The following is a 27,516-nucleotide window of genomic DNA, read 5'->3' as shown; positions in this document are numbered from 1 at the left end:
AAAGAAGAGTTTACACAATTTTTTCCTTCCTCCTGAGGAAGAGATTTGTGCTCCAAGGTGAAAAAAGCAGAGGTATTTCTTGAGTTCTTCTCATATGAAAGCATCAAAAATCATCTGCTAGCATCACCGATGTTATCTGAACTTCTCCTTTATAAATTCTTTAATAGCTAAGTGGTGACTGGATTTCAAAAAAACTTTTAAAAAACCCAGTTGTATCTTTCAAAAAATTATTCCACTGTTATTCCTCTCCTGAAAAAATTGTTATTGTAGACCAATGTAACATTAATTCAGGGGTGTCCAGCTCAGTATAACGTGAGATTGTTTTCATGGTTATTTTACAGGGGATGGTGACTAGTTTACCTTCATTTTGTTTTCAGAAAGGTTGAGACACACTTAGAAAAACAACTCCTCCAGTTCTCTACAGACCACAATGCTACCAAGCATAAATGTAAGCATTTGGAAAGAAGACATAGGCGTAGCCATTCCACGTTGGGGAATTGCTCCATGACTTCCTGATGGGTGATGCTGGGAAGCAGGTGCTCTCACCATCATTTCTCAGACATGTCTCATTGTTGGTGAAGTAATTGTTATTGCCCTATTTGGGTCCAGTGTTAAATGCTATCAGCTTATTTTGATAGTAATTTGTTGCATGGTGGTTTGGTGTATTTCAGAGAGTTCTCTTTAATTTGCTGGAGCACGTAATCATGTCTTGTTCAGTTAGCCTCTTTGGGGGGTAAAGTTTCTCAGTTTCTTAGCTTGGGCTGACCTAAACAGGATATTCTGTCACGTATCGAGTCAAAAATTAGACTGTTTTTCTACAGTCAAAATGACCTACATGGATCTGTGTTATTCTCCCATGTTCTTCAAAGCCTGAGCTGGACTTCCAACTCACTTGCTTTTATGTCTGAGCCATTTCCCCACTGAAGTTTACAGGGCTGCAGACCTAACATACCTGCGCTGCCTTTGCAACAAGCACTTTCATAGGGTTTAGGAGAATGTTTTCTATGAAGTGGGCTAATTAGACACATAAGATGGATCTATCAAAGAGACAGCTGTATCTCCAACGGTGTAGATAAACTGATGAGTGAAGGTCCAGGGGGAGGAAAGACTACATGGAGGCAGGAAAGACTGTAAATAGACAAACTGTAAATAGACAAACTCTAAATGAGCAAGTATGGGAAGGGGAGACTCGACCTTAATGGCAACCCCACAAGAAAGACCATGAGAAAGATCCTACAGACTGTAGCACGACTTGACAAGGAAGAGTTTTCAGTATTGAATGCAAGCTGAGGAGGTGTGGGGAGCGCAGGAAGATGTTGTTCCCAACCAAGCATTTGGAAACGCCGCTGCAGCAGACAGGCTGTGTGTGCGGAGATGGGGAGGCTCTCAGCTGGTCCCAGCGGCAGCCGGTTGCCAGCACTTTCCTGCCATTTCTTTAACCCAGCCCTTCAGAAGGACTCTGAACTGTGTTGCCTGGACAGCACAAGCCAACACCATTGGTGCTCATTTTAGCCTGGCCTAAGTGAGGGGGCTGACAGGCCTTTGGTCCCCTGAGGAGCTGGTCCCACCAAAGGGGCCAAGGGATGACCGAGGGGGCCACCCGGGGTGCGTGCTGCCTGCAGGTACCCAGGGGTTTGGGGGGAAAGGACCCTCCTGACGCGACCACGGGCTCAGAGAGGCCTCGGCTGCATCGCAAACCTGAGGGGGGCAAGAGTGAGGAGGGGGCCGAGGGGGCGGCGGGCAACAGCTGGCCGAGGGAGGCAGCCCTGCCCGCGCTCGGTTCGCTCATGGTGGCGGGAGGCGAAGAGCTGCGCTCCGCGGGGAGGAGCAGAGCCGACCGCGAGCTGGGCGACCGGCCTGGCGGTGGAGCCCGGGGCGCCGGGGGCAGGGGCGGGCCCGACCCGACCCGACCCGACCCGGCCCGGCCCGGCCCTCCCGCCGCCGGCCGGCGCGGGCCGTTCCCTGCTCGGGGAGGGGAGGCGAGGAGGGGGCGGTGGCGATGTGTGCGGCGGCGGGGAGGGGGGGCAGAGGCACGCTGCCTGGGGCTGATTGGCCGCCCACTTTATAAGAGGTGCCCGGCCGGGGCGGCGGGGCTGTTCGTGGAGGTTGGGGAGCTCGGCGGAGCCGCTGGCCGCCTGTGGAGCCGTCCGAGCGGAGCGCAGCTGCCCGCGCCGCGATGCGACGCGCCAGCCGAGACTACACCAAGTACTTGCGCGGCTCGGAGGAGCTGGGCAGCGGCGCCGCCCACGAGAGCGCCCCGCCGCCGCCGCCACCGCCGCCGCTGCCGGCCCATCCGCACCCGCCGCCCGCCTCCCGCTCCCTCCTCGCCGCCCTCGTCCTCCTGGGGCTGGGGCAGGTGGTCTGCAGCGTCGCCCTCTTTCTCTACTTCCGAGCTCAGGTAAGCGGCGCCTCTGCCGGCGCCCGGAGGCGGCGGCGGGGTGAGGGGGCCGGCGCGGCCCCTTCCCGCCTTCTCGGCGGGCGTTGGGCGCCGGCAGCCGCGCCGTGAGGGAGCGGCAGGGCAGGGCGGCAGCGACCGCCTCGCACCTTTCAGAAGGGGCTGAAGTTCCTCGCGTCGGGTGGGATTGAGGCGATTAATTAAAAAAAAAGTCAGAGAACGCCCTTATCTGGCTATGCGGTTGGCCCAGCTTTGGGAGGCTGTCGGGCTGGAGGGCTGCCCGTACCCTGCCCGGCTTGTGCTGATCCCCTGGTCTCTGGAGCTGCTTAGCCTGAGCTGCACTAGGTAGCGTGCCGGCCTGGGGTGCACGCTGGCGGACAGGGTTTCTTAGCCAGGTCGAACATGAGGAGACCCTGAGCTGGGAAGCAGCTTAATGAGCCGTCGTCTGAAGTCTTGTGGGCTTTGGTAATTCACCGGAGAGGGGTTTGACACGGCTTGGCTGCCATTTGTGTTTCACCAGTGGGAGAAATGTCTTTAAGGAGAAAAAAGAAACACAACAAACCACCACACAACACCGCTTGGGATCATTTGCCCTTTGGTCTGCGCAGGGCACTGGGGAGCAGGGTCTGTGTGTTAGCAGGCATCGGCTGGGGGATGCCTGCGGCGTGCAGCTCAGGAGCTGGTCTCAGAGCCAGGCCACAGGCCTGCCGGGAGGACGCTTCAGGAGAGGCAGTGGTGCGTGCAGAAGGGAGCTCTGAGAGGTATTGCTGTGGGGGCAGATGAGGTGATGAGCGGTTAGGCTTTCGGAGAGATGAGGAGTCTGCTTCTTGGAAATGGGTCAGCTGGCTGCCTGGATTCACTCTGCTGTGCCTCTTACCCGACGGGCAGAGCCCTCAGAGGAAGTGGGGGCCTGCTGGCTGGTTGCTTCTTGGGTTGGGTGTTAGCTTTTTGCTTGGCTTTTTCGTTGGATGCTAATTAGTTCTGTTAATAGGGGCCTCGCTGCCTTCATGGAAGTGGTACGTCTGCTGTGTGTACCTTTCATTTGAAGTCAGCAGTGAGTGGAAACCCGTTTCTTTCGGTTTACTTTCTAGGTAGATGCGCTTGATCTTGATGTAGCAGACTGGATTTCTTAACAGAGTGCACTCTGAAAATATGTTGCACAAATGTATGCCCACTTAAACAGATAAATAACTATCAAACATACAGTAATGCTGCTGATCACTTATTATGCAGACCATATTTTCTTACTGACAATGGCTTTGTGTTTGCCATTTTTACAAAATAAAATGGAATGGCAGTACAGTACTTAGTTATATCCTGCATGCTTCAGAAGAGTGTCATTTAATTTCTGGGACTCATTGTAAGGTAGCTTAAAGCTTGTGTGACAGTGAAATAAATTAGTGCCTGTTTCAGCTTGTGGCAGAGAAATGGTTTTCACTCCAGATCTGCACAAACTTTAAAAGACATCATTGTCAAAACATATCGCTTAGAAATGCATAGCTATACATTGATTAGTAGGCTAGAGAGCCATTGCAATCAAAACAACTAATCAAAGTACACTTTTTGAAAACCCTAGTTCTCAGTTCTCTTTACCTTCCCCCTCTGTTGTTAAGATCTCTTCCTGATCATGTCAGTGCATCACACTGCCTAACAAAGGGTACAAAGAGCTTTCTTACCATAATGGCTATTTTTCTTCTGCTTTCCTAATTTGAAAAATTATGTAATGGGTGTAATTCTGCATTTGGCAGCTTAATTCTCTTGCTGGTTTCTTGTTCCTGTAGATCTGGATTAATGCTATTGGATAGAGTCCTTTGTAAACTTGAACTTCTGAAATATCTAAAAGAGATGATGTAGCTAGATGTAGACTTGACTGAAGTCATTGCCTGAAAATTCTAATGGAGAAAATGTCTTCTTTGCCATCACTGAAAAATAGAATAATAAGTATACTTCTGATGTAAGTATTTAATTCGCAATAATAAGATATGGTAATCCATATTTATTTGCCATTTTTTAAATTGTGAAGTAAGTCTTACTTAAATGTCTTGCAGATTGTTTTATTGACATGGGACATGATCTGACCTTTTCAAAAGATTGCTGTCAAATTTAGTTGTATTAAGCTATCTCAATTTATACTTTTCAGTATAAATTTCAGCTATCTAAATTTGTACTTTAACAGAACTTAAGTATTGTGGTGTATTTTGTTAAAATAATGAGAAGTTAATAATGGAAGCTGTGCATCAAAAGACTGGAATTGTTTGGTTGGTGAATTAGAAAGATTTGACTGTACAGGCTGATAATAAGAAATTGTTTTACAAGCTCTTTAAAACTGTACTTAAGAGGCTGAGTAAACTCTGACTCAGTTTTACCATACACATTTTCTCTGTATTTGCATAAAGTTATTTGGGCTGGATCATGACACAATATGAGCTGAGACAATAGTAGAGGTTTTGGGTTTTCCTTAGTTTTGTTTATTTTGTGGCTTGAGCATTTGGAATTTCACAAGACACATAACTAAAACTGACACTAGATTTTCACGGGTAAACACATGTTCATGGCTAAGAAATAATGCAGCACAATGCAAATGAGACAATAGTTGATACATCAAAAAAAAGATAAAATTCAGTTCTTCACTTTTTCTGATACTCTCGTCGTAGTGTTTTGAAATATAAAAACATAAAAATGTTTTGGCTTTTCTTTTTGGACTGTCTTGTGCAGTGTGCTGAATCCAAGAAATCAAACACTAACAAAATGTATTTGTCATAAGTGTTCACTTTGCTTATACTTCATGAAGAACATTTGCTCAAGATCAATGAAAATGCCATGAATATATAGTTAGATACTTGGAGCAGCTGGAGATCATCATGTAATAGTCTCATGCACAGCACAAGGTGAGAGACCAAAGTATTTAGTTTAACTGGTACATGCTAGAGTATAGTCTCCAAAAGCTTTCCTTTTAAACTTTTCTTTCTGGCTCACTTCCTCAATGTACTTAGGTCATAAACCAATAGGAGTTTGGTCTAGCACTGACTGGACTGGAGGGCAGTAGAACAAGCTGGATGCACTCAAAACCAAATGTGGGGACTGGATGTCTAACTCCCATATTTTAACCTAGAACTCCAAGCCTATCCATTTTTCCCATTAGAAAAAAGGTCTGTATTGTATCATATTGAAGAACTCACACTTGGATAAATGAGGACCTGGAAGTCAGATCTTCGTTGGTACTTTGTGGGTCTGTGGAACTCTCACTTTCATTACAGTATGCTTTTAAACAATTGCCTTTCAGATTTCATCTGAAGTTTCATGAGTATTGTAGAGCAGCAGCTAACAGAAAGCAGCCTTCTGGGGGTCATTAGCACTTTTTAGAAGCTTGGTGGTTACACTCATGGAGTACAAAGTGATATTTGATAATCTGGAAATTTGTTTAAGTTTGAAATTAAGTGCAAATATAAAGGCTAGATATTTATTGTAAGGAGTAAATACAGACTGTGGTACTGTAAAATCTCATAATTGAGGCAAAATTTAATAGGTAAAAGTGTCTGGAATGTATTGTATCATTTAAAATGAAACTGAATCCTTTTAACATCGGACAACTGGTACTTAATTCTGTCAATTCATTTGGTCTCACCCTCAGTGCTGGAGTTCATTTTGGCTGCCCTGAGTCAGGTGAAAAGAGCCCAGAATTGCAACTAGAATGATGAGAGATGCTGAAAATCAAGGGACACCAACAGAGATATGGTGTCAGACCAAGGTCAGACATGATTCATGTGTACACAGCAGTAACATAGGAAAAATAAGCTAGACGCTCCTCTCTTTTAAATAAGGTAATTCCTCTGGGGTATTTAGCTTGCTTAGGGTGTTACAAAGCTTTCTCCAATATTTTTTGCTGCATCTTGGTATTTCTTCCAGGTATTAAATGTTTAGGACTTCATGCTGAAGGTCTCTGCCTTGCAAGCTTCTTCCTGTAGAACATTCCAGTATTTCATCTGGCTCTTCGGAAGTTCTTCTCAAAACACTTCCTTGAAAGTTTTTTCTGTGCATCGCTTCTTGCCCACAGTTTTGGTCTCCGTGTTTGGTAATGTTTGTTTACAGCTATGGCAGTTCAGTACATGGTCTTTATGAGGATACAAGATGTGGGATTTCTGAGAATGCCTTTTCAGACAAGTGAGCCAATTTTCATGGTTGAAGGTGGTGAAGTCTAGGTGTTCTTTGAAAAAGATAAGGGCAGTCAGGTGGATTAGCTAGTCTAAATTCAGAGCTTCAGTTTTCAAGCACTACATCTCTAGAGACTTACAGTTTGTCAGGGTGGGATGCATAGCTTTAAGTTGTTGAAGCTATCATTTACAGTGTTTCCATTAAGACTTACAGCTGTATGTGCAGAGATTCTGGTTTTCTGTCTTAAGCATTCAGCAGATGAACTATAATCCTAGTAAGTGCTTCTGTACAATCTGCTGTTACTGTTCTGGCACAGTGTTGTGTGACACATTTGGCTGACTGCTGATGGGTGATAGCTGTAAGTCTACGTTGTGCATTGAGAGGATAGATTTAGATTAGATATTAGGAAAAAATTCTTTACTGTGGGGGTGGTGAGACACTGGAACAGGTTGCCCAGAGAAGCTGTGGATGCCCCATCCCTGGAAGTGCTCAAGGACAGGTTGGATGGGGCTTTGAGCAACCTGGTCTTACTGGGTGTCCCTGCCCATGGCAGGGGGTTTGGAACTAGATGATCTTTAAGGTCCCTTTCAACTCAAACCATTCTATGATTGTATGATTTCTCATGATGGATAATCAGGCCTTTTCAAATTTCATGATCTTCGTGTTGTAAAACGTAGTTTTCTTGCCTGCTTTTCAGAAGATGTGTTTAAATAAATCCAAAACTGTGATAGTAGTCTCTCACTAGTAGAATTACTGATAAAAATATCTACTGACAGTTATTTGCTGTGGCTTCTATCTTCTGTGAAGTGCGTGGAGGGGAGAATACAGACACCCAGATCCTGCTGAAGACACTTAATTCCCTCAGGTTCTCTAACAACCCCAACATAAGAGGCTGTATCTGGAATAACAGGTCCTATTTGGGGTCCCTCAGTACCAGAGGTGTATCAATGAACTGGAGAGTCCAGCAGAAAACCACTGTGAGAGGTAGGGACTGTAGTGTGTCAGAAATGGAAAACTGGATTCTTTAAACCTAAGGAAGAACATACTGACATGAGGGAGGCTAATAACTGTTTTTAGCTGCCTAAAGATGGAGCCAGCCTCTTCAGAAGTGCACAGCAAAAACAGGCAGTCATAAATTGCAGCAGGGAGAACTCTAGCTGGACATCAAAACCAGTGTTTTTAGACAGAGTGGTTAAATTGTAGAACAGTTTGCCCAGAGAGGTGGAAAGTCTCCATCAATGGAGATTACACAAAGCTTGTCTAGACAAGGCCTTGACCAACCTGACCTAAGTTACAAGTTGGCCCTGCTTCAAGCAGGGGGCTGGACTAGAGACCTCCAGAGGTACCTTCTAGCCCAGTTAATTCAGTATTAACTGCCTTTTAGCAGCTGTTGGTGAACATTTTGTGCCTTTTTTTTTCTTTCTGTTTACAGTCGATATTTCTGAGTTCTGGATACTAGTAGAACATACTGGGAGAGATGAGTTGAGGGTGCAGTTCTGCAGTTGTTTCTTCTGTTGCTGCTTTCCTGCTCTTTCATTCCTATGCCTGTCCCTATATGGGCCATGATGCTTGTGTGATACCTGGAGTGGGTTGGTTTCAGGATGCTATTATTTCAGGAAATTAGACCAGCAGTAATTCCTCCCAGGTTATTGATTTAGAAGAGGAAGCTGAGAATCAGGAATGAAATTTTATGGAGAAGAAGGGTGACAGCACAGAGGTGCTGGTTTAGATCTGCTTAAACAATTAATGGGGCTGCACTGCACTAGCTGACTTCAGAAGTCATTAGGGTAGTTTTTGGTGATTAATTCATAGATTTTATTTCAGGTTCAGCTGTGTCAGTCCATCTCAGGAAGATGTTAGTGTCTCCAAGCCATTCTGTAACTAATCTCTACCCCTCTGCTCAAAGCTGTGGCATCTGCAGGGATAACAGAGATGGCTAAACCAGGGCACAGGGGCTGATGATCTGGATGAATCCGGCAAACGTCTCTGGTCTGGAGACTTCAGCAGAAGGGTGGTGATGGAGGAAGCAGCATTTGGTGTTGCCATCTGTGCAACAAATGTTTCTCTGCTGTGTGTGTCTGTTGGATGGCTGCCTGACTGGCATACATTTAAATTCACCTCTGTAATCTTACCCTTGTGCTTTTAAATTAACTTGGTTCTTTTTGGGTGTTAGGGAGTCAGTTTTATGTTTGTGTGAACAAATGATATGTGTTTGATTCACTCTTGCTGTTTTGTTGTTGTTTTGTTCAGTGCTATGTTAAAGGAAACTGAACACTTGTCAAGCGCTATCCATAATGTCTTGGCGTTCCCTTATTGTAATGACAAATAATGTATTATTACCTTTTGTAATTCTCAGGTAAAATTGTTCCTTCCTCCTGATGCAGAGAGAAGTAAATGTTCTTAATTAGACCAGCTGATACAGTTAGAGAACTTAGACAAGGTTTTGAGTGCCCAAATCCTTCAAGCCTTAAGTAAAAGTGGCTTAAATACAAGTTGATAGTAACTGCTGAGAGTCTTAGGCTATCTCTGAAAGATATTGGTTAGTATCTCTTGAGTGTAAAGTATATGGAGTGTGGAAATAGAGGGTGAGGTGGTTTAAATAACATTTATGCAATTAAATTCTGCCAAGGCATAATCCTAATCCTTGGAATGTCCTTCTGGTTTATCTAACTAATAGAATTCAGGAGTATTCTAAACTTACAGTTTAAAATTATAATTGAGTCAATCAGAAAGGCTGATGGCTAAGAATATCTTGCAGATATTCTGAATTTACCAGTCTTTGTCCCATGAAGCGGAATTGTTTTGTGGTACAGTTTTATCATCCTTTCGTCTTTCTGAATTTGTGCCATCTTACTTGGTGACTGTTTAATGCAGCAGTATCTCTTGCCCACTGCATTGGTTTAACCCTGGCCAGCAACTAAGGACCACACAGCCACCTGCTTACTCCACCCCGCTGTGGGAGAGAGACTTGGAAGAGTAAAAGTGAAAAAACTCGTGGTTGAGATAGACAGTTTAGTAGGTAAAGTAAAAGCTGTGCACGCACAAGCAAAGCAAGGAATTAATTCACCACTTCCCATTAGCAGGCAGGTGTTCACCTGTCCCCAGGAAAGCAGGGCTCCATCATGTGTAATGGTTACTGGGGAAGACAAATGCCATCACTCCAAATGTCCCCTGCTTCCTCCTCCTTCCCCCTGCTTATTTGCTGAGCATGATGGCATGTGGTATGGTGTATCCCTTGGGTCAGCTAGGATGAGCTGTCCTGGCTGTGTCTTCTCCCAAAGTCCTGTGCTTCCGCAGCCTACTCGCTGGTGGTGTGGTGTGAGAAGCAGAAAAGGCCTTGGCTCTCTGTAAACACTGCTCAGCAGTAACAAAAACATCCCTGAATTATCAACACTGTTTCCAGCACAAATCTAGAACATAGTCCTACACTAGCTACTATGAAGAAAATTTAACTCTATCCCAGCCCAAACCAGCACACCTACAAAATAATTTGTGATAACTGGCTTCTGCTCTTCTGTTTTTCCTTTTGAAAATGATGTGCTAGATATTGTACATACTTTCCCAAAGTTTGACATTTGCTTGCCACCTTGCAAACTATAGTTTTTACAGGCAAGGTGACAGTGTATGTTGCCAGCGAAAATAATTGTGATACTGCACTAAGTGGTTGAAAAATGGAATTCAGGATTATGTATTTTACCGTAAGACTGGGATTTATCATTAACTTTTGAACACCACGCATCTAAACTAACGAACTAGGCAGCTCAAGAAGTTAAATAATTCTTCTGTCACATGCTTCTTGAATGAAATAAACCACCTTCTCTCAATTTTTTACAGTAAAAATTTAGATAATAAACTTAGCTAGGTGTCAGACTTCTTGGTGGTTGAAAATTCTTCCTGAATGAAATGCTTTTAATGTCTCTTGGACAGACCCTTAAAACTGGTTGTACTTATAATTTTGTTTCAGATGGACCCTACTAGAATTTCAAAAGAACATGCACACTGTGTCAGAACACTTTTTGGACATCAAGAAAATACAGATTTGCATGATACATCCTTTGAAAATCAAGAAGCAAAGTTGATACCAGAATCATGTAGAAGTATGAAGCAGGCTCTTCAAAGAGCTGTGCAGAAGGTAAGTGACAGCCAGACTATTCCTTTATTTTGTGCTCCTGTTGAACTTAAAACAATTTTTCCAACATCTGTATTCAGAGGTAAGTTCTATGACGTGTTTTCTAGTGTTCAAATAATACCTGAAGTTCCATCCAAGGTCATGTGGTCTTTGCTCATGAGCCTGGTAGTAGTTAACCAATTCTGTATTCAAACACATTTTGGGTTTTACTTTTTTAACAAAGGAAGACTTGAAGTTGCATTGAGAAAACTATAACTGCATTTAGTTGATTGGCCATTCTGACATTTGGATGGGCCTGAAGGTAGTAGTTTATCCTACTGTTTGTACAGGTTTGCTGACACTTTGGATTTTCATAAAGGACAGTTTAACATTTTTTTTTTTTCAAAGTAGTCTTCCTGTTTCTGACAAGATTCTCCCAAGTCAAGATTATTAGCAGGCAAAATATTGCCTGAAAGACAGAGGAGATAACATTTGCTCTCATTTGCTCTTGTTTCTTACTCTTTCTGCAGCCCAAAATGAGGGATAGTATCTCCTTTTTTATTTTTTTGCTCACTGCCAGTTTTCTGTTCTGTGAAGACCATTCCCACTCTGGCAGAAGAGCTGCTTTGCTATAGCATAACTGGACAGTCTTTGCCTAGCAGTTGAGAGTGACAGCTTGTTCCCAAACACAGATAGCAAAAGTAGTCAGCTAAAGAAGTCAGCCCTGCTGCAGTAACTGGCTTTGATCTTTTTGTGTGATGGTTTTTAGTGCTAATTATAGGCTATTTAACAGCTGAATGTCTGAATGCTGTGGTATTTGGTTTTCCTGGCTTACCAGGTCCATTATAACTTGGCTTCTTTACATCTGCATAGGACTGTCAGTTTTTTGTAAAGGTTATTACATTAGGTTTGAGCTGAACTCACACTTCACAGAGTGAATTGTACTTGAGTTAATTATATAGCACTTTAATTGTGCTAATGTCATGTTTGCTTTTAAGAGTACCCTGAGTGACAGATCTTTTTGTGCACAAACCCTAAAAGAGTTCATGTCTTGTCCCTTTTACTAGCCACCCCCTTTAAAAATTTAAGGGGGGGGGGGAAAGACTAACTCTGTAGGATTAGTTCTTTCCTTCAGCATTTTATAGAAACTCTCACACTACACCTACTTTGCCCTGTGTGCTGGTACTAGACGGCTTGTTCATGCAGCTCCCATGACAGACTAAGGAGCTTGTTACAGTAAGTGAATGGGCAGCCCTGTGTGTCTGTTCTGGTCATTTGCTGCTGGTTACTCAACAAAGGCATTGGCTTTAGCTGAGACTGCATATCCTGCCGTTCTGGATGGAGGTTAAATGCTGCAATGTCCGTGGCCAAGATAAGTAGTGAGTAGGGATAACTTTTTTGGCTGATGGTCATTAGTTTGGGAAAAATAAAATTTCCCTTGCCAAAGTAATCAGACTCTGAATTTCCTTTGAATGCAACGGAATGTATTAAGCAGCTGTGTCAGTATTCTGGGGTGTTTTGTCATCATATATGGATGACACATAGAAACATAAAGATAGGAAAATGCTCATCTGGACCTACATTTGCTTCTTTTTGGTATATCAGAGAAGTGAAAGAAAAAGTGTTAAGGCAAAATTATACTTTACCATGTTCTGTAGGCTCTGCCTTTTGTTGGCTCTGCCATAATGAAGGGCAGAGATGCACCTGAATCTTACTTCCAGTTGTGCTAATCCTCTGTGTTGGGAATTTGACTGGTGTGACTTGAAAGTGGTTTCCTATCATCTGTGCTTTCTTCACTTTACTGAAGGAGAATCTAACCTGTGTGTGTTTTAAGAACCAGTATCCTTATTTGAATTGAGCATATTGAATTATTTGAATTCAGCATGTTAAGTGACTGAAACAGAATGCTTTAAAATACCGTTTACATTTTGTGATTTTTCAAATTTTGTCTTTTGCAATTCAAGCTGTTCAGGAAATGAAAATAGACAACTTGCTTTTACTCAGGTTTATGGTCTGGCTACAGCTTTTAGCTTACTGCACTGGTTCTCATCTGTTTTCCTTGCACACCTGTAGACCTAGTGCTTAAATCTAAAGCAGGCATTGACATGGAAAATGAAAGTGCTCTTATGAAAACCAACATAGTAGGGCTGCAAGGTCAGGTCTAGATTTTCTTTTAATGAAAATCTAATGTTGAATTCCTTAATATATTCCAGGATAAAGATACTGCTTAGGGAGCAGCTTACTCAGTAGACAGCATATTTTCAATATTGCCCATAAACTTTCAAGCAGACAAATAATACACTTTCCTAGCCTGTCTGCTTACTTTTTCTTGCATGTAATCTTAAAAACCTTTTGGCACTCCACATGTACTAACCACAGTTCTTGTGAAGTCTGTTATGAGCCTGAAGTAGAAAGGACTACAAACATATCTTGGGTCAATTCATAAGTAACTTTTCTTGGCAATACTCCCAGCTTCTAGCAGCTTGGGGAATTCAGGCATAAACTAGTCTCCCACATGGCAACGGAGTACTTCACTAGACCTCTAGGGCAGCACTTACAAAGATATCTATATACTTAGCAGACATTTAAAGTGCATATAGTTATAGACAAACTCAAGGTTTCATGAGCGATTGGTGTAAGTTGCTAAAATTTCACTGTTTCTCTCCTGCAACCTTACGTGCCTTTTTAGTTTCTGCAGGCAACAGAATACTCATTTGGGTAGAGGTTGTAGTGCTACTGATCTCTGAACTATCTTCTGATGAATATTGGTTCATGTGCTTTCTATCTAACTTCCTTTCTGATTAGCTTTCTTCAGATTGCTGAATTTCCGGCAAGATAATCAGATACTTCTTCCTGGTATTAACCGGATTTAAAGCACTCGGGTAGTAGAAGAAACAACTGCACAAAAGAGCTTTAAGATCACATTTGAAGCAATACATGAATGTCCAGAGGGGTTCTTTTCTGATTGGTCTCAAAAGGCTGCTTAGAGCTGCTCAAAGTAGATATTGTGATACTATAAAAGCCAAAGGGGAGAAAAAACTGTTTGCAAATATCATGTCTGCAAACGTAGCCTTCTCTGTGCATCCTCAACATCGGATGTAACTTGAAGAGGAAGAGTTGTTTGTTTTGAAGATGCTGAGATACTAAGGGTTAAAACCTGCAGCCTGCTGTGGATGAGGAAAGAGCAGTTCCCAACCTTCCAGGCACTTAAAGCATGATTTTATTTTTTAAAATGTGACAGTTTTTCAGCTTCCCAATGGCCTCTTCAATTTCTTGGATGAAGGAAGACACATTTTTCATTTTTGTGACCGGCTGCTTGTCTGTTTGAACAGTGACTGTGTGAAGGAGGTTGGAATGTGGGAAGCAGGCCAGCAGAATTAACTTGGTGGGCAGTGAGCAAATGATGCAAAGGTGTAGAAGTGCAGCTTTTTGTAAGACTAAGTGGTTTGATTTCTGTGTACAGTTTTTCTAAAAATAGCTCAACAGCTTGGTAGCACTCATGGTTCTGTGGGTGGCAGTCTTAAGAAGTCACTGATAATATTTTGTCAGCAGTTCTTATGCCATTATAGCAGTGTTCTAGTGACAGGTTCTGTTAAGCTGTTTCTGCTGTCTTAATGGTAGTACATTGTGATTAGGTATGAGATGCTTAAAGACATTTAGGTGCTAAAGAATGCAGTTTAAAGATCTGGAAAAACCTAGCTCTTAATTCCTTGCAGTAAGGCTACCAGGGAATTTTTATAATCCCACTAAGAGGCTATCTTTAGACAACTGGCTATGTGCAGGCAGCCACTGAAAAATGTGGTCCTTGAGTCTTTTGGAGTCAAAAGCAAGTATGTGCTGAAATGCTTTGAGGTAGGTTGTGTATCAGCACCTTGGAACTGTAGAAACATGAAGTAAAAAAAAAAAAATCTAGAGAAGTGCTGAACTACTTACTTTTCAGGAGGAAACCCATAGGCCATCTTTATCTAGGGATTAGTTCATGTATTTCAGCTTCCTTTTGGAAGCAACAGAACAGAAAGGAATATGAAAATTTGTGGGGCTGGTCAGAATCCAGTAGAGAACTTGGCACCAATCCAGTGTTTGGAGAACTGATGAAAGATTTCTGTTTACTGGCCACAGGTTAGTCACTTCTAATCCAGTGACAAGCACACAGAAGAGTCAATGAACATGAGACAGTTTCCAGCTCATTTCAGTGTGTTAGTGTTGGGCTCACTCTTATAATCTCCCTTTTGTTGTAATGGCACTTGCATTCCTAATTGCATAATAGCATAGCTTCAAGAGGAGTATAGGAGAATATTCCTGTCGGAGAGAGATGCTCCTGGTATACAGGAAAGTAGGCTCAAGACAGTCAGGACAAGGAGAGTTGTTGACCCAGGTCTTCCTGGGTAGTGGTTCTGCTTACCAAGTGGTGATGTTGCAGATGAACAGCACCACCAACAGTCAGAAAGAAAGCAGCTCAGACTGCATTTCATGAGGACCACAGCTGTTCCACATGGCAGATGAGCAGTCAGGCTGCTAGGTGTCAGAAGGTGAGGTACCCAGATGTTAAAGCTAGAGCATCTTTGGAAGTGTGCAGAAGCAGAACTCTTTACTCCTAAAAAAACCGTAGGTTAAGAGGAGGATAGAAATTGGTCAGTTCAAGGACTTTAAGGGGTGCACAGTTACCAAATGTGGGATTTATTTTTTTTTAGTACTGGTTTAGATAATAGGAGATTAAAATGTACATGGCTGGTTTTTTTTTTGGATCTGCCTGGTAGGCTTTTTTTTCAGGCAAGGATGTTATCACATCCCCCAGAAAGAAAAGATACGAAAGCAGGCTCTGCGTCTGAGAAGTTGCCATTAAGAAAGCAAGAAAACGAAGGAGTCTTCCCTTTACAGGGAAAGGATTGGGAGTAAACGTGGTCCAGTAATCTCTGATAGTGTGGTCCATCTCCCAGTCTTTTAGCTTGTGTCTTGTTCTCTTTAGAGGCTTTTGCCACTTTTTGTAGTACCTAGTACTTGCAATTTTTTGTCATCTTCCTACTTCTGATGAAGTTAAAGAGTGTGTGGCTAGAGGCTGGTGCTGGTGTGTAGCTTCTAGAATTGAGCTTCATTTCATGCACCTAGAACTGACATTGATGTAGGAAGATCAGAGAGGGAAAGTGAATGTAAATGGGGGAGGTGGACATGCGTTTTGCTTCTTTTGAAGTTGCAATTCTGAGTTTCTTCTTGTCTCTACAGCAGAAGGCATCTTAATGATTTTTATCTACAAAATCAGCATATCTCTGCTGAAGAGTATGCTTTGATAGTCATACTACAACTTCCATACTGCTGTGGCTTTTCATATTGGTTTAGCATTTAAACACCTACTGAAAGGGGAAAGTGAGAGTAATAAATGTACCAGCTAAGGCATTACAGATTTCACCGTGGCTGCAAAATTACATGAAAGCAAGACTTTGGGTGTTTTGAAAGTAGGATTTCAAATTCTAAAACACGGCAGTGATTGAGAGCACAGTGGAACATTGCTGATCTGGCCAAATCTGAGCCATGTTTCATATATGTGGTATTGAATCAGATGAACAGCAATATATATGACACAGACAAAAGAAAGGACCTCTCTTACGTTTCAAAGATGAGGTATGATTTTCTATCCTCAGCAAAATGTTTCCTTTCATTAAACATTTTGGTGCCTTCATGGTATGAGCTATTCTGAATAGCAAGTAGAATATTACCCCTGATTTTTTAGAAAACATGAGATGAAGAGAGTGATGGGAGAACAAGGGACAGAACTGAGGACTGAATGTTACCAAGACTCAGTCCAGGCTTGTAACAAGAATAGGCTGCTTAGACTTTTGAAAGCTGCTGTTTTTATGTTTTCTCAAGATGAAAACAGGTATGGATTATTAAAAGCAAGGCTTTTTGTGGTGCCTGGTGTCTGTTACTTGCACTGTTCTTGTTTTTGAGTAACACTGGTTTCACGTTAAAATTTGTCTGCAGTTTTGTAGAATGCATATTTCCAAACTCTGGCACCCAGTCCATTTGGCCCAGTACCGGTGTGGAATATGCTTAATCCTTCAGTTCCTGCATACCTTGTTAGATGTGAGCCTTGATTATAAAGCCTTGTAGATCTGCAACCTCTTCCCTGTTAGTGGTCAAGTGGGAGGGGTGGAGGTTTTTAATTTACCTCATTACAAGTGAAATTCAGAGCTTAGCTTTAGTTATTAGTGTGGTTACACACTAGTCCCTATGTAGAACTGCTGCTTTCATTACCTTTTGACCCCAAGTAATTAAATCAGTTCATAACTCTGTTTTATGTGGTGCATTCTTAGCAGCTATTGTTCCATTATACTTTGAGAAATATTCCAAGTGCAGTAAGTAAGAAAGGTTGTAAATGTCCTGTGAGCACTACTTCAATAAATAGTGCAGTGATCATACACATCATCATTCCTATGCACCTTTATCAGAAGTGTTGGACAGAGGAAGTAATTTGATTTGTAGCAGCTAAACTGTGTGTTAATATTATACATCGTGTAAATATGAGAATACGAGTCCCAGGTATCTGAATATACTGCAGTTAGAACAGCCCCCATGTATACATACACACAGTGTGTGCAAACTACCTGAAATACATGAGACTACAAAACCAAGGCACTGAAAGCAGTGACTCTTTTTCATTTTAGGAAGTCCAGCGTGTCATGGGAAGAGCACCACCAAGACCAGAAAAAGGTAGGTGCTGGTTTACAAATAAGAAATATTTCAGTTCTAAACTTGTCTTTCTGAGGTAATGTGATTCTTTTATCTCTAGCTGCAATGGAGGCATTAGGAATGGATCTGTACAAGAGAAACAAACCTGAGAAGCTGCCATTTGCCCATCTCATTATTGATGATAAGAATATTCCATCTGGTAAGTTCATTTTTAAGAGAATTGTTCCAATGCTACTATAAATGTGTTAAACAATGAAGTATATGAAAATAGTTCAGCAATACCAGCAACAGACTGGGATTTCAGAAATGGCTTTTGATAATGAGAATAAATCGGTTGTGTTAAGGAATTTCAGAGGCAGCAGGGGTAATGCTAACAACAGGATAGCTTCCCTTTTGCCTCAGGTATCTTACATCAGTCTGTTATGTGCTGAATGGCCTCTATTTCACATGACCGGTTTTCATGATCAAGCTGTGAGGGCTTGGCCTACCTCTTCATGCTGTCTTCAGGTGAGGAATGGAGGTAGGCGTTGAGTGCTTTCCTCATTTCTTATTTTTGTTGGGCTAGTAAGGCCCATCTGGAGTTCTTCACTGACACTGGACATCAGCTGTAGGTATACATACACACAGACATATGTGTACATACATACAAGGATATATTATACATGACTAGCCATAATCCAGATGTTGCAGGCTGGAAGATGTTTCCCTTCCATTGAATCTAAGATTTTTCTGTTGTCAGATGAAGAAATATGTTGTTTTCTATTGTAAAATTCAAGAATGTCTTATGTCCATCTATTCTACCCTTCACAGCAGTGCTCCTTTTGTGTGCTGAAGTATAATTGGCTCTGTACTGGGTGACACAACATTTGTCTTCAGGGTGGATTTGCAAGCTGAGAATCTTATGTGAATACATAACGCACACGTCAGGTGCCCATCAGTGTAAAAACTTGCCATGAAGGAAGCACATCTTTCATTTTGGGGTGTTGAAGGCCTAGAACTGCAGTCCCAGCGTCATTACAATTTGCCCGCTAGTTCCCTGCCCTCTGTGGGTACTCCCATAGCATAGGACTGAATTTATAGCAAGTGTTTCCTTCTGCTAATGGCATGTTGGAAAGGTTTTTGTCATATTCCATTCATTATTATGTTGCAGTGCTGCTATAGACTTTTTCACATCAAGACTCTCAGGGCCTTCCTGATGTTCAGACATGCCAAAGATTCACAAGGGTCTGTCTGTATCCACCTAGTCTGTTAGCAGGAAGGTCAAAGATCATGGCATTGTACTCTGAGGAACAGGGTTTCTGTTCAGTGTGTTGACTTGGATGCAGTATGTTTCTGAGCTATTGAGTAGGGGGAAAAAAGAAATGTTTGTGGCTTTTATTTGCCCCTATGGTAAGAGGATGGCATTCTTTTATCTTGCCAGAGCTCTTGTTCTCTAGCCACAGGTACCTTTGGATAGCTTTGGGAATATTCTCACTAGTACGATATGAGGGAACAAGACATGATTCTGCCTTGGAACACACTCCAGAGGAAAAGATTAATTCCTGCAATTTTAAGATATCTTAGTATGTTTCTTTTTTTGCCCTGGGGCAATGTCAGTTGAGATTTTTCTCTCTGTATTCTCAACACAGTGATCATCATTGGTGTGGTAGAAGTAAACCAGAGTGTTTTCTGAAGCTATTAGAGGATCTCAAGACAGGAGGGGACATCGATCACCACTGATTTCTTCTTCTGAAGCTGTATACTTTCTGCAGTGCTGAACTTACTAAGCTATGTGCATTCCTTTTCTGTTTTATATGACCAAACCAAGGGGGAATGCTGTGTTGAGGCTTGAAATCTTAGATTTTTAGCAGGCTGCATAGTATAATACCTTGCTCTTGCTCTTGCTCAATTTAAAGACAAAGCACTTTTGTACAGCTTCTTGCCTGTAGGGATAGGATTCTTTCTCCCTTCAAGTGCATTGACATTGCCTTTATAACCAGAGAGCTTAAGCAGCTTGTCAGATGGCAGCCAGAACTTCTACAAGCTTTCTTATTAGCTCAAATGCCTCCTGACAAGCTTCTGTTTCAGTCAGATATTGCCTTTTGACATAGGTCAATAGTAGAAAATGCAGTATCAGTAAACTTGTCTTAGCATTTTGTCTTTGGAAGGATTCAGTTAATTTGCTAATCAGAGAGATCACTTACATCTACAGAAGTGGAGAGTGTCAGTGTCCCACTTTGAAATCCACCTTTTCCCGTGGGGAATTTACTTGCTGTCTACCTGCATGTTGCAGTAAACTGTATTTTTATCAGGACTAGTAGTGATAATTTTTACTGTTGTGCATCACTGCATTGATCTTCCAAGGAGTGACATAGCACATCTGTGAATAATATCAAGGGAGGCATTGCTTGCTCTATTCATACTATTTTTATTTTTTTTTAATAACACAGTCTGCAGGAGCTATCAGAAATACATGTGTGGCAACAAGCTGCTCTGTTTCTCCTTGGAGCAGATCAACCCCTTACCAATGTGATGACTTGAACATATTACCTCCTGATCTGGCGCGTATGACTTCTGACTCTTTTGGAAGAGCATTGGCCAGGATGTTAATTGTGAGCACAGCTTCTGCGGTCCTTGTGGGCATTGCAGCAGTGAGGGGCTGTGTCAGTATGGGTGCCTGGAACCCTGGACCTCTAGTTGTGGGGCACTTCAGTATTATGCTGGCTGGTATGAGGCAGTACCCACTTGGCTGGGTGGCATAGAGGTTAATGACAGGCATAAAGGATGAGGAATTTGCCTGAAGGTCACCAGGAGTTTCTTTCCCATTCCCTGACTGCAAATAGCAATTTCTGTTTTCTTCCCCTGACTCCTTAGCCTACATGTCTGAAATCCTTCTAATCTGAAATCCTTCTAACTTATTTTATGCCATCCATGAGTCTGGACAGATCTGGTCATAGTGTTTTAAGGTTCTCTGCTGTCATCACTCTGACCCAAAGAAAACAATGTCTGGGGGGTGGGGAGAATATTAATTCTTCATCACTGTCAAACAGGATTTTAAGTAGTTTGCCACTGAACACCTTTCATGAAGGGGCACTGAGCAGTGTCTGAGGGAACACTTTTATTTTTTCACCTGGTTCACAATAATATCAAGCTCCACATGGACTTTTGCAGCTAGGGGGAGTATGAGGAAGGGGGAAAATAACCCTTCCCAGATCTTGGTGTCCCCACCCATCATTTGGCTGCAGAAGCCATAGTGGTTTGGCTTGCTGTGTGTATTTTTTAGGTTTGCTGCCTTAGGTTAAAGCTGGATGCTTGCTGGTTGGTTTTTACCAGAGCTCATTATAAATGCTACCTAGGTTTTAAATGAAAACAGTGAATTTTGGTTTATAAATTGATTACAGAAATTACTCACAGTTTAAAGGAGAAAATCACAAACAGAAATATAAATGTTAAATATATAATTTGGAATGTGAACTGATACCTTTCACTGTCTTAAGGAAATGCTGTAGTATTCTGAGCTATTTACAGCTAGAGGTTCAGCTTAGTTGCCCTTTTTCTCCAAAATAGTTTTTCAGAGCAAACAGTGCTTTGGTCCTTCCCTCAGGCTTAATTTATACCTGAAAGCTACTAGGATGCAAAGAAATTATCAGTACAGGGCTACTTTCTCCTCTGGTCCCCTCGCATCATATTACTTCTCAGTAATTAATTTTATTGAAACTCATTTGTATTAGTTCATGCTCACAAATATACAAGACATTGTTTTGATTTGTAATCAAAACAACATTTACAGAAAGACTTTATTATCTTGACTTTTTTTATAATGCTTTTTACTATGTCTGGAATGTTATCTTACCCATTATCCTCAGACATCTTCCTTCTCTGTCAACATGACTGACTTTGTGCTATGTTTTTTTTTTCATGGCTCATAGTAAATTTTGTCACAGAAGATACTGTATTGCAGAGTTTCTGACTGTCCCGTGGCTTGGGTTACATTTCAGAGTTTCTGCTATACGGACAGCTGACTTTCCACTTGCATGCTCCAGTTTTCTCCTCTGTCTGTGTCTTGGAATAGTGATTGGTTTTGGTGTCTCCAAATTTAGGTGTATTACCACCAGAAGTGCTGAGAGCCTGCTTGAACCTTCCATTAAATGTTGCATGGCGTAACTCCTACCAATGTATCTTTGTGCTGTGCCAATGACTGTGGTGTGCCTCTTCCAAAGCTCTGAATTGTGGCAAAAAGGCAATCTGCCTCAGTTAATGCAATCATACATGCATATATAAAATGATGATATATCTATATAATATATATTATATATATAATATGTATAAAATATAATACAAGCATTATCATTTAGGTTGGAAGGAGCTTCCAGAAGTTATCTAGGCTAATCCACTGCTCAAAACAATAAGGGTCATCTTCTATCATCTTTTGGCTTGTCCCTCTATGTGAGTGTGGATGAATGATGAGTATTGCCCTCAACACCAAAACAGTGTGAACAAACTTCACCACCTCAGCACCTCAATTACAAATGACTGTGGCACCTATTATCTCTTTCCCCTTCTTCAGCAGAGAATCATGCATTCCCACTGAAGATGTCTTCAAAATTTCTACTTGTTTAACACTGGCAACTAAAAAGTTTACTTGCCAGGTAAATAAAATCTGACTAGCAACTACCCAGTGGGCCACCAGTCAGTCCCAGCACACCAGCATGCCTTTCTGTTCCATCATATGTATACATTCCTGTCCCATATCTCTGAATTGTGTCTCCTCTGATCCAAGCAGTGATTTCTTGCCTATCCTCCTGCAGTTTTTCTGGCAGAGTTAACACTGTACACAAGAAGTTCTACAACTTCCTCAGCTATCCCCAGTGCTTCAGAGGTGTACTCTGGTACCCCATCTAAGCATCTCTTGCGGGTGAATAATTCTAGACAAGAAGAGACTTAAGATCTTGGTGTCGCTTCCAATTAATTGATGGTTTTCAGAGGTTTTTGAGGCGCTGCACAGAAGACAGCTTCTTTGTATGATTTTTCTTGTATAATTTCTACCTGCCTGCACTGGAGCCATAAGGGAGCAAGTATTTATGATCTGCCTTTGACAGCCTGTGCTTCACTCAAGTCTTTGTGGAAGAATGCCAAAGCTTTTTGTTCTGGACTGCTATTGAAGTATTATTCTCATACGCTGCAAAAGTTACTTGCCCTTGGCAGTTAGGGAAGACTCATGGCTCTCAAATTCCTGTCCCTACTTCCCCTCACTTTTTGTGCAAACAAGTCCAAGAGGCATCTTTTTAAATAATGAAATGTACCTGGGGCTTTTCCCCTGCATGCTTCTGAGCATTGTTTCTGGGGCATGCCTTGATATATGCTTGGAGTTAGAGGGCACTGGGCGCTGACATGTGCCATGGAAAGTTTGGTGGGAATAGGTTGTTTTCGTTTGATGTTGGCAGAATAGAGTACTGAATATTCAAGCAGGCATTTAGATGCACTGGGAGCCTAAGGTGTAAGGTCCTCTGGTGCCTGTGTGGACCCACGGCTGTGGGATGGAACAAATAGTTAGTCTTGTGTGGTGAAAATTGCTAGTGGGTAGGAGAAAAAGTTGGGCAACTCTCATCTGTTGTCTTCTGCCCTGTGCATTTCACTGAATAAAAGGTAGTGTTAGTGGCTTGTGCCTATCAGGAAGGGTCAGGGCCTGTGCAGCTTTCTCAGGACAGTGCTGTTTCCTCTGCGTGTGTGTGCCCACCAGTCTTGCTTGGATCTCTTCCTCCCACTGTTGCCTGTCCCTCTGTTTTTTGCAGGCAGAGGCTGTGAGATGAGGTGGGTGCTATAGTGGGGTGGTGGTGAAGCTAGGGAGGTGATAGGGCTGTGGGATGTGTGCTGCAGGGCATGTTCCTCAACAGAAAATACTCTGAATCTCTACATAATACGCAAGCTGTAGTAGCATTGCTAACTGGGCTGGTGTTGCAGATCTGCTTCTTAACACTGTGCCACCAAAACTAATCCGAGGGGTCAAACATGACCTGATTTAGAAGGACCGAGAGAGAGCATTTGAGTCTTCCCTATCTGACCTGCCAGGCCATCTCTTAACACAGCCTCAAATAGCAGGATCTAAATGAAATGAGATCTGAGACTTGACCAGCTTGTACCATCTCTTGGAGGTTTCAGTGTGGCTACTTGATGACAGCACCCAGGAGGTGCCTTTTGGGCCAGGATTCCTGGGGGGCATTAGAACCTGTATATGCGAAGTTAGCTTTCTGTGACAGTGCTGAGCTGAAGAACTAATCTAAACATCTCCAGTCTCTCAGCACCTTTTTGTCCTCTTCACAAAGCACTCAGTCACCTTAACAGATACAGCACAACTTCCTCTTTACCAGGCCATCATCATGCAGGCAGAGCTGAAAGGATTTGTGTTAGAAGGAATTCAATAATGCTTCTTTACATATGTTAATTCTATTAATCTATCTTTTTTGATAGTCAGATTTAGTAACTGTTACATGTGTATTTTGATTCTCACATGCATGATGTTCTATGGAGAGGCAGAATATTATGATAATTTTCTTTCCTGATTTGTGGATCTCCAGTTTAAGACTGCTTGAAGGGGACCATTCTCCTCCACGCATGGCATATCGGCTCATTGCTTCTAGTTTGAAACTTAAGATACTTGAAAAAGAATAAAAATAAGAAAAGGAAAAAAAAAGCAATATATCCAGAGTCACATCTGTTTTCCTAGAGGATTTTTTTCTAAGACTTTCTGCGAGGTGTTAGACAAAGAATCTGAGTTTACCTCCTGAACAGCTGTGACTGCCCAGCTGTAACTATTTGTACACTTCTCAAAGAATAAGGATTGTGCTGTGGGCCACTATCCTACATATCTAGGGTATGATTAAACCAGATTGTGGAGCCTTATTCCAGTATATGCAAGCACTGGGTTAAATCTAAACATTGTTTTTGCATAAAAAAAATTTGTCATAAATACTTGAAGTGCTATCTAAAGTGTAGCCAACTTACTGTGCAGTACTAAAGATGCACAAGCATACTGACTTTTTTTGCCCTTTTTTGGGGGTTTCTCAAATGAAGATGTTTACCTTTGTACCACTACAGTCACAAGAACATGAAATATGGGAAGGTTTCATAAGGTTTCTCTTTGGAGAATTTTCAGTTTAACATCTTTTCAGATTTTGTTTAGTTATTCCTTACAAACATTTACAAGTTAAAGACTAATAACAAGATTAGCAGTTTTTTCATTAGCAATTTTTCCTTTCAAATTCCTCTCAAGTATTTGTTACTCAAATGAAGTTTTAGGTGGAACGCAGTTTCTGTACTGAGCTTCTTCCATGATTGCTTAGCGTAGTCAAACTGTTGGGGAAGTGTGTTGTACCATGGTCCAGCAGATGTTCTAGTGGCAGGGCAAACAGGTAGAAATAGTAAGCCAAATATGGCAGCTCATGATGGAAAAAAGTATCTTACGAATTTCTATTATAATTGTCTGTCTAATCCTCACTTTAGGCTATATAACTCTAGTTGCTGTTGATTCTAAAACCCAGAGGTTGCTTTCTAAATGTTGGGGTTTGTTAAATGTTTAAAAATAATAATTATTTTTTTTCTTCCCTCTTCAGGAACTCGCAAAGTCAACCTCACATCCTGGCATCATGACAAAGGCCAGGCAAACCTATCAAATATGACGTTCAATGATGGAAAACTAATTGTTAATCAAGACGGGTTTTACTACCTTTATGCTAACATTTGTTTCAGACATCATGAAACTTCAGGAAACCTGACTAAAAGAGGGCTTCAGCTGATGGTGTATATGACTAAAACAAACCTTAAAATAAGGCGCTCGGATGTGTTGATGAAGGGAGGAAGCACCAAATACTGGTCAGGGAATTCAGAATTTCATTTTTATTCTGTAAATGTAGGAGGGTTTTTTAAATTAAAATCTGGTGAAATGATCAGTATCCAGGTATCAAACCCATTGCTACTGGATTCGTCACAGGAAGCAACTTATTTTGGGGCGTTTAAAGTTAGGGATTTAGACTGAATCTTTCCTTAGTGTGCTGAAAACTGTTTGCGTTTTTAGTGGTCCAGAAACAACTTGAAGACAGAACTGAAAGTCTTTTGCAGCCCAATTGCATCTGTATAAGCCATATATCTCTAAAGACACGTTATTGCCCTGTGCAGACTCCAGCGTGAGTCCCACAAATGCATAAAGGGCAAAATTACATAGTTCTGATTCAGTCTTATAGCAGTTTTACTTCATATGTCTCCACTGGCTTCGGTACAGCCGTTACAACTTTCACATTGGCATAGTTGAAATCAGAGCAATTAGTATTGAACTTCTGTTTCCGAGTTCTGCCCTTTTTGACCTGTGCTACTTTTACTAGTTTTGGTGCAAACGTAGGACAAGACAAGAACTTGGCTCCCAGCTTGCATTTAGGCCTCAGTTTTGCTTGGGGTTGAGCATTCTGACCCTGAGATGGCAGAGATTACAAAAGTATGACTAATCCCATGCATTTGATGTGGCTTTTCACATGCTTAGTTAAGCCTGTTCTTGCTTTGCTGGATTAGGGTTGGAGAGTTCAGGCTGTGGCAGAAATGAGTTGCAGAACACCTAAACAGTTCAGCTTAAGTTTTTACCTGATTGAAAGGGTTATTCCAGGAAGAAGGGAGATCATCTGGCCTTGCAGTTCTAAAAGGTTAATTACAGGTCATTTTTATTATTGTTGCACAGTTAATTGCAAATATAGATTGCCAAAATACAGTGTGCCTTTAAAGTATTACTTTGTGCCAGAACCTGCAAAGACATTTTTTAGACAAAAAGTATGTATTTTTATATTCTGTAATATCTAAAGTTATATTTCAGGTGTAATGTTTTGTGTAAAAAAAAGTAAATTATATTGTCCTATAGTATTTGATACAAAATATTTAAAATCTCTTGCTGTTTGTATATTTAATGTTTTAAACTGTTTTTAATGTACAGACATGTTAAACTGGTGCACTTTTTAATCCCAATGGGAAAAATTGCAGCTAAAAGAGGTTGTTTGCAATTAGCAAATGTAATATATATCTTTGTTCTTTTTAACTTAATAGATTTCTGTTAATCTTGTCAGTATTATAGGGAGGGGGGGAATCACACCGATGTCATGAATAATTACACCAGAATGCTGGTCACTGGGTGCCTTTCAAACCTCAAGGGTAATTGACATTACAAAGCTGGCGTTACCTAAATAAAAAAGAAATTTTAAAAATTAATATGTAATAATCCATTGAAATGTAGGGGTATTTATAGTTACTGAACAGGCATATTTTCCTACAACAAAATCTGCAAGTTGTAAATTCTGCAATTAATGACTTTTTTAGCTTAGTTTCCCAAAAAAGTGAAGCTTATGTCATTGCATTGCCTGTCCTTGTCTCCCCTTCTAGCTTCGAAAGCTCCGCGTGCTTCTGCCAGCTCAGGCAGGTGAATGGCAGTGTTAAGAGATACTCTTACAGGTTTTATGAGAACAGACAGCTGAGAACGACTCAGCCATGATACATTATTTGTCAGTGGCTGGCCACTGTTCATATTAGGCAACAAATTAGTACAGGGAGACTCCTAGCTAGCTGCAACATGTGTTGTTGCTTGTATAGTTGCTTGGCCAAAAGGGGTAGGTGCGTGGAACCTGAGAGGTGGGTATGTGGGATGTAGGGGAGAGCTGAAAGTACTACAGGTGATGTTTAGAGCACATCTGGGCAGGGAACAGCAACTTGTTGGGGAAGGGGTGAGGGAGGTTTTAGGAGTGTTTGTCTGTGCTCTAAGGGTGATGGTGGGAAAACCCGCTCTTCAGTGCGGTAAGAATCACAGAAGGCAAAAGACTCAAATCTGTAGGAATTGAGGCTTCATATAAATCCTCAGGCTTTTTTTTTTATTTTTTTGGTAAAGAACCATGTTGAATTCAAGCAATTATTTTATACTGTATAATAAACTTTTCTTGTTAATGTTAATACTGTTTTCTTACAAAATATATTTCTAAAAAAAAATTAACTTTGTGATTTCTTTATTTTCCTGTGTCCCTGTATTTCTTGTGCAGCTTCAATCATTTTGTTGAGACTTCAGAACATACAGGCTGAGTATGGTGTAACTCACAAGTGAGGCACAAATTGCTATTTTGAGACAATTACAGTGAATTTTATGAAGCTTTGATTTGGCTCCAAACATGCATCCACC

The 27,516-nt window shown here is 41.6% G+C and overlaps 1 protein-coding gene across 1 annotated transcript; it reads left to right on the top strand.

The window, feature by feature from the left end:
• The first annotated feature begins 2,120 nt into the window (after positions 1-2,120).
• TNFSF11 (TNF superfamily member 11) lies at positions 2,121-27,262 on the top strand. Its single transcript, XM_037378531.1, has 5 exons — positions 2,121-2,398; positions 10,512-10,679; positions 17,315-17,360; positions 17,440-17,538; positions 24,929-27,262. Exons 1-5 carry the CDS (start codon positions 2,177-2,179, stop codon positions 25,348-25,350), a joined length of 957 nt encoding a protein of 318 aa, XP_037234428.1. The 5' UTR covers positions 2,121-2,176; the 3' UTR covers positions 25,351-27,262.
• The last annotated feature ends 254 nt before the right edge of the window (positions 27,263-27,516 follow it).

Source organism: Falco rusticolus, chromosome 2 (assembly GCF_015220075.1).
Source record: "Falco rusticolus isolate bFalRus1 chromosome 2, bFalRus1.pri, whole genome shotgun sequence".
In the NCBI taxonomy this organism is placed as follows: Eukaryota; Metazoa; Chordata; class Aves; order Falconiformes; family Falconidae; genus Falco; species Falco rusticolus.
The sequence above is the reverse complement of the archived record's forward strand: the minus strand, read 5'-3'. Positions and strand labels throughout refer to the sequence as shown.

What these genes read in the sequence shown, in the direction of transcription:
- TNFSF11 (XM_037378531.1), top strand. Translation starts at nt 2,177, where the DNA reads ATGCGACGCGCCAGCCGAGACTACACCAAGTACTTGCGCGGCTCGGAG. An exon ending in TTCTCTACTTCCGAGCTCAG is followed by an intron (nt 2,399 to 10,511) that starts GTAAGCGGCGCC and finishes ATTTTGTTTCAG; the next exon opens with ATGGACCCTACTAGAATTTC. An exon ending in ACCACCAAGACCAGAAAAAG is followed by an intron (nt 17,361 to 17,439) that starts GTAGGTGCTGGT and finishes TTTTATCTCTAG; the next exon opens with CTGCAATGGAGGCATTAGGA.